At 42.8% G+C, this 7,387-nt stretch overlaps 1 protein-coding gene and 1 pseudogene across 2 annotated transcripts in view; one reads left to right on the top strand and one right to left on the bottom strand.

Annotated features, from left to right (window-relative positions):
* Positions 1 to 7,387, top strand: part of PSMD9 (proteasome 26S subunit, non-ATPase 9) — a 23,250-nt gene that overhangs the window by 8,785 nt on the left and 7,078 nt on the right. For both annotated transcript variants that reach the window (XM_007448702.1, XM_007448703.1), the window contains one exon: positions 1,845 to 1,946. In XM_007448702.1, coding sequence (XP_007448764.1) covers positions 1,845 to 1,946 — 102 coding nt within the window. The remainder of the gene's footprint in view (positions 1 to 1,844; positions 1,947 to 7,387) is intronic.
* On the bottom strand, positions 4,617 to 5,466 carry LOC103087143 (60S ribosomal protein L6 pseudogene; annotated as a pseudogene).

The raw sequence follows: 7,387 nt of genomic DNA, 5'->3' as shown, positions 1-7,387 counted from the left end.
GGGAAAGAGGCTCTCTTGTCAGGGCCGATTTTAGCTGGGCGTTGAGTAATGGACATGAGAATGACAACAATAGCTGCCACTTGCTGAGCCCTCGCTTTGCACCACGTATCCTGCCAAGTGAGTTATAGCTTACCTGGTGTCTTTAGAAAAGTTTTAACAGCTTTATTGGGATATAATTCACATACCATAACTTTAACCCTTTTAAGGTACATATATGATTCAGTAGCTTTTAGTGTATTAACAATCAATTTTAGAATATTTTCATTATCCCAAAAAGAAACCCAGTGTCAATTTGCCATTACACCTCAACTCCCCCATCCCCCCAGCCCCTGGCAACCACCGGTCTGCTTTCTGTCTCTCTGAATTTGCTTATTTTGGACATGTCATATATACGTAAATGGAATCATATAATATGTGGTCCTCTGTGACTGGCTTCTTCCTCTTAGTATCATGTTCTCAAGGTCCAGCCATGTTGGAGCATGTATCTCAACTTCATTCCTTTTTTAATTTTATTTTTTATTTAAAAACATTTTTTTATTGGAGTATAGTTGATATACAATGTTATGTTAGTTTCAGGTGTACAGCAAAGTGAATCAGTTATACATATACACATATATCCACTCTTTTTTCTTTTTTTTAAGATTCTTTTCCCATGTAGGCCATTACAGAGTATTGAGTACAGTTCCCTGTGCTATATAGAAGGTTATTATTAGTTACCTATTTTATATATAGTAGTGTGTATATGTCAGTCCCAATGTCCCAGTTTATCCCTCCCTCATGTTCATTCCTTTTTACTGCTGAGTTTAATGTGCTGTCTGGATAGACCACACTTTGTTTATCCATTCCTCAGTTTCCATTTTTTGGCCATTATGAATAATGCTACCGTGAACATGATGTACAAATTTTTATGTGTACCTGCATTTTTTTGTTGTTGTTGTTCAGCCTTAGTCTAGTCTTTTTTTGAATTTTATTTTGTTTATTTATAACTTATACAGCAGGTTCTTCTTAGTTATCCATTTTATACTTATTAGTGGATACATGTCAATCCCAGTCTCCCAATTCATCGCGCCATCCCCCACCACTTTCCCCCCTTGGTGTATGTGGACCTGCATGTAATATTTAATCCCACAGCTGTTCTCTGGGGTAGGTACTAATCTACCCCATTTCACCCATGAGGAAAAGCCTCAAAGACCTAAAGTACCTCGTGCCAGGGTGCACAGCTTCTAGAAGGTGGACCTGGGTCCTGCTGGTCATCTTTAGTGATCACAAGACTGCAGGTTACACACAAGCTCTGTTTTATTCACCACTGTGTGCACAGCATCTGGCACAGAGCTGTCGTCAGCCTGCGACGAGTATTTGTTGAAGGGATGGGTGAATTGTGATCTGTGCTCTTAGAGTGACAGGATCACTCTAGTCCTGGGTCAGTGTTGTGCCTGTGGCTGCTTGCCTGGGGGCTTTTAGGGCCAATGCATCTAAATTCTGACCCCTGAACAAAATAGGCCAGATGGGTCTGCCTCTACTTGCCCCCAAACCTGGGTCAGGACCCCAGAGAGCTTTTCCCCATTTTCCTCTAGGCCTATACAACTGCCAGCTTTTCTCAGACACTGGGCAGACCTGGCCACCTTTTATTAGATCTGCCCCTGGAGGAACCCCTGGAGGAGGTGGCCCAGTTATCCACCGCCCCTCCCTGCCCGAGGTGTCTAAATCCCAGCCTCTTTGCATCGTGCCTGCCGTTCGCCCCTGTAGAAAACACACTTATTAAATTGGGAACGTATGGAGGGTAAAGAACACCAGAAGAACGTTTAACCTCTAGCCTGATTTTCTGTTTTCCCTTCTCTCTTTAGGGTCTGCAAGTGGATGACGAGATAGTGGAGTTTGGCTCTGTGAACACCCAAAACTTCCAGTCACTGCAGAACATTGGCAGTGTGGTCCAGCACAGTGAGGGGGTGAGTTGGAGGTATTACGTGGCATCTGACCAGTAACCCTGGAATTGCCGGGGCCAGGAAACGTGGCCGGGGCCTTTAGGCTGCCCTCAGAGTGCTGTTTCTCAGGCACAGTCCCCGCTCAGGGCCTTCACATTTGCTGTTCCCTCTGCCTAGAATGCTAGTCTTCTTCCCTTACCTCCTCACCTTCCTTCCTTCCCTCCCTCCTCTTGTACAAATGCCACCTTCTCAGTGAGGCCTTTCCAGCCACCCTGTCTAAAATACCCCTCTCCTGCTTCCTATCCCCGTTTTCATTTAACAAGGTTTCTTAAAGATCTTTTCATCTGGGCACACACCTCGCTCTTTTTCACTGCTGCATAGCACTCCATGGTATGAATGGATAGAAGTTTGTCCACCCGCTGCCTTATCAGTGGACGTCTTGTTCATTTCCAGTTTTATGCCAGTGTGATTAGTCGTGCATACTTGTTCACAACTGTGCACACCTGGAAGTAGAATTACAAGCTCTCAGCAAATGCACACTTAAGATTTTAATAGGTAATTTGAAAAAGTTTTACGAATTTGTACCCTGACCAAAAGTATATGAGTCCAGTCGTCCCTCAGTATCCACAGGGGATTGGTTTCAGGACCAGTGCAGATACCAGAGTCTGTAGATGCTCAAGTCCCGTGGTTGGCCCTCTGTATCCACGGATTGTGCAGTACTGTATTTATTGAAAAAAATTCACATGTAAGCGAACCTAAGCAGTTCAAACCCATGTTGTTCAAGGGTCAACTGTGTATCATATCATCAGCAGTACTCTATTATTGATCTTTTAATAACTTTGCTAAAATGCCATCTTGTTTTAATTTGTATTTAGTGAGATTGAGTACCATTTCTATGAATTGTCTGTTAGTCTTTTCTCCCACTTATTTTCTCTTGGGTTATTTGTCCTTTTTAAAAATTGATTTGTAGGAACTCTTTCTATATTCTATATATTAAATCTTTGCCTGTTTACGCATTGTATATGTCTCTCCTGATTAGCTCCTTTTCTTTTAACTTTCTTTGTGGTAACTTTGATTACTTGAAAGTTTTTTTTTTTTAATTCACTTAGGTATCCATTTTGTTAGATTTGTTAATATTATAGGGCTCTTTGCTGCCAAAACCATCCCTGAGGATTAAAATAAAGAAATACAGTACAGTGCATAATAGTGTAGTACTGTTCAAACAGTAGTATATTAGAAGTTGATTTGTGTGCCTTTTGATAATTTCATTCCTTAAAGATAAAAGTTGAAATTCAAAATAGGCTGCAGCCTTCTAGTTTCTGGCAGAATATGCCATTAAAAAACACTTCCACGTAACCATCTCATCTTGTTTCTCAGTAATGTAACCCCAACCAAACCGTTTTTTGACAAAGATCCATACTTTGCAGGAGAAATATGGGGCTCAAAGTCCAGAGAAATTACTAAAGTTTTTGGTTCCCAAATGAAATCTTCAGTTCAACCGACAATTCTTGGTTTGTCTTGCACCCACACAGCCCCCACTTGGCCACACTGCTCATCCATGTGTAACTCATCAGAAGGCAGGCAGTGGGCCAAGAAACAGTTGGCCAGTGTTGGTGCCCTGCTAGAGGTCAGGCCCTCATTTCTGCACTGACTGACACCTTCATCAAGTCTGTACTTATGGGGAAGTTTAGAATTTTGTCAAATCCATCCGTTTTTTGCTTTACGGCTTTGGCATTTTGTGTCTCTTCTTAAACAAATTCTTCTAGTACTTTTGTCTTTAGCTTTTCTTTAATCCATCTGGAATGTATCTTTTTTTATTATTTATTTATTATTATTTTTTTGGCCACACCATGCAGCTTGCAGGATCTTAGTTCCCTGACCAGGGATCAAACCTGGGCCCCCTACAGTGGAAGCTCGGAGTCCTAACAACTGGACTGCCAGGGAATTCCCTATTATTGTTTTTTATAACAGTTTAATTGACGTACAATTCACATACCTTGTAGGTCATCCATTTAAAGTGCATAATCCAGTCATTTTTAGTCTGTTCATAGAGTTGTGCAGCCATCACCACAATCAATTTTAGAACATTTTCATCACCTCAAAAAGCCTTGTACCTATTAGCAGTCACTCCCTATTCCCCCCATATATACCAGCCCCTGGCAACCACTAAACTACTTTCTGCCTCTATCGACTTGCTTATTCTGGACATTTCATATAAATGGGATCATACAATATGTGATATTTTATGACTACTTTCACTTAGCTTAGTGTTTTCATCCATGTTGTAGCATGTGTCAGGAACTCATTCCTTTTTTTTTTAATAAATGTATTTACTTATGTATTTATTTTTGGCTGCATTGTGTCTTCCTTGCTGTGCGCAGGCTTTCTCTAGTTGCGGCGAGCGAGGGCTACTCTTCGTTGCGGTGTGCGGGCTTCTCATTTCGGTGGCTTCTCTTGTTGCAGACCGTGGGCTCTAGGCGTGAAGGCTGAAGTAGTTGTGGCATGCGGGCTCAGTAGTTGTGGCTCGCAGGCTCTAGAACGCAGGCTCAGTAGTTGGGGCGCACAGGCTTAGTTGCTCCGCGGCATGTGCGATCTTCCTGGACCAGGACTCCATCCCGTGTCCCCTGCATTGGCAGGTGGATTCTTTTTTTTCTTAATGGACCGAATTATTTAATTAGGTTCTTTGTAAGAAGTTTAGAACACTACTTTGTGAGGATAAATTCCGTTTGTAAGAGCAGACACGGAGCGGAGGTAGCCCTGGAGTTGAGGAACAGCTTTGATTCTTTGCAGAATTTGTGAGTCCACAGCTTTCTGATCAACCTTCCGCTGCTCTTTAATCTCGTATTTCTCTCTGTGTCGAAGATCTCACCTTCCTGGTGCCTGGGCTTACAGTTTCTTCTTCTTGAAGTAAGCATCCGTGAGATGTTCTGGGATTTTCACACCACTGATATCAATTTTGGTGGAAGTGGCAATGACAAATTTCTGGTGTGTTCTCTGCAGAGGAACTCGATTGAGGGACAGAGGCCCAGTCACAAGTAGCAAGCCACTGCTCAGCTGCTTCAGGAAAATGACCCTCTTGCCTTTGTGGCACCCAGTGAGGATAACCAGAATGGTTCCAGGAGTGATGCTAGCGCGCAGTTTTCTCACATGCTTACTGAAGGGTTTTTTGCCGTGACTCAACAGCTTTCGAGGCACATCTTCAGTAGGATAATACCTAAGCATTTTGCGAAGTTTAACCACCCGGGTACCACCATTCTTGTCACCACCAACTGGTTTTGTGACAGTATCAAGAAGCTTCACCTTCTTTTTCTTTTCAACCTTGGATTTAGCTGCTGAATACTTCCTCTTGTACAAGGCCTTTCTGGAATACATAGCCGATCGGGAATATCTGCCAATTCCTCTGACCAGGACAGGGTTTCGGCTGCAGGGGGGCTTCCCCTTCTTAACCTGCTTCAACTTTTTAACCTTTGCCGCCAGCATCAGCCTTCTTGGCTTCAGGTTTTTTCTCCTTAGTATCTGGCTTCTCAGCCTTTTCACCCGCCATCTTGCAAGATGGGAAGAAAGGGCAGGTGGATTCTTAATCGCTGCGCCACCAGGGGATCCCAGGACTTCATTCTTTTTTATGACCGAATAATATCCCGTTGTATGGATAGACCATATTTTATTTATCCATTCATCAGTTGATGAATATTTAGGTTGTTTCCACTTTTTCTCTATTATTATAGAGTCATACGTCTATGAACATTCTATGTAAGTTTGTGTGTGGTCATATGTTTTCATTTCTCTTGGGTTTATAGCTTATCTGAAATTAGTTTTTCTGAATGGTGTGAGGCAGGGCACCAAACTTAATTTTTTTCCCCAAATGGACAGTAGTCCCAACACCATTTATTGAAAAGTTAGTACTTTACCCACTCATTTATATTGCCACCTCTGTTATATAATTCTTAAGTGTGCGATTCTTTATTCTGTTTCTTTGATCTGTTTGGAGCCTTTCTGGGTTCCCCGGAACAAATCCATTTGTTCCTGCTCTGCTTCCCTTTAACCTCTGGCCATAAAGGGTGTATTATTTTTCTATTGGTGAGTGAGAAATCACCCCAGAGCTTTAACAGCTTGAAGCATCAAGCATTTATTATCTCATACGGTTTGGGCGGTCAGGCAGTGTCCAGGAGCCATGTAGCTGGGTGGTTTGGGCTCAGGGTCTCTCATGAGGTTGTGGTCAAGATATAAGCGGAGGCCGTAGTCATCTGAGGGCTTGACTGAGGTTAGAGAATCTGTTTCCAAGATCCCTCACTCACATGGCTGTTGGCAGGAGGCTTCAGTTTCTCATCACAAGGGCCTCTCCACAGTGCTGCTTGAGTGCCCCACAGCCTGGTGGCTGACCTCCCCAAGAATGGGCGGTACAAGTGAGAGCAGAGAGGAGTCAGCAGCACCTGCTCTGACTCAGTCTCTGAAGATTCACACTCTCACTTCCACTTTATTTGTTAGAAGCGACGAAGTCCAGCCTACACTAAAAGGGAGGGGAATTATTCTTTAGCTTTGGAAGGAAGGAATTTCAAAGAGTTTATCCTTGTGGCATGGTACCTTTGTTACCTCTTTACTGTCCCATCATCATTTTAGTGAGATTTCTAGAGATGATGCAGATGTAGGTTCATTCTGTTATGTTTACCCAAAGTTCAGTTTTTCACTCCTTCCTCCCCACCCCACCCCCAGCTTGCTAGTGTGTCATAGTTTACTCACGTCTCTTGGGTACCTTGCTGCACATACTTTTAAACTTTGTAGTTGTCTGGGCTCATTGTTAGTGGTTTACTTTGTAAATACGTCTTTTTTTTTTTTCCTGGTAGAGGTAATACATACACATGGTAAAAACAGAACCAAAGAACATGGAATGAAAAACCTCCCTCTCCTCCAGGTGCATTTCCTGTCCTCCAAAGGCAGCCACTTTCCAACTGTGTGTCCTTTATACATCAGCACACAGAGCTACTGGTTGCTTTCATTAAGGTCTAATTGACCCACAGCAACATTCCCCCTTTTCAGTGTCCAGTACTGTGAATTTTGTCAACTGTATGTAGTTATGTAAATGTCACCACATGAAGATACAGAGCAGTTCTACAACCCGAAATGATCTCATGCTTTTGTAGTTAAGCCCTCCCTGCACCCCCATCCCCTGGAAATCACTGATCTGTGCTCCATCCCTGTAGCTTTACCTTTTCCAGAATGTCGTCATATAAGTGAAACTGCAGAGTATAAAGCCCTTTAAGTCTGGCTACTTTCACCCAGTGTCATGAATCTGCCGTTCTTCCACGTGGTCACATGCATCTGTAGTTCATCCCTTTTCACTGCTCAGTAGTGCTCCACTGTGTAATGAGCCCCAGACTCGTCATCCATTTCCCAGTGTGGGGCATTTAGGTTGTTTTCCAGTTTTTGGTGATTACTCATAATAGCTACTGGTTTTTTTTTTTTTTTTT

Source organism: Lipotes vexillifer, unplaced genomic scaffold (genome assembly GCF_000442215.2).
Source record: "Lipotes vexillifer unplaced genomic scaffold, Lipotes_vexillifer_v1.1 scaffold21, whole genome shotgun sequence".
Taxonomy (NCBI): Eukaryota; Metazoa; Chordata; class Mammalia; order Artiodactyla; family Lipotidae; genus Lipotes; species Lipotes vexillifer.
Note: the sequence above shows the minus strand (reverse complement) of the source record. Positions and strands in the feature narration are given on the sequence as shown.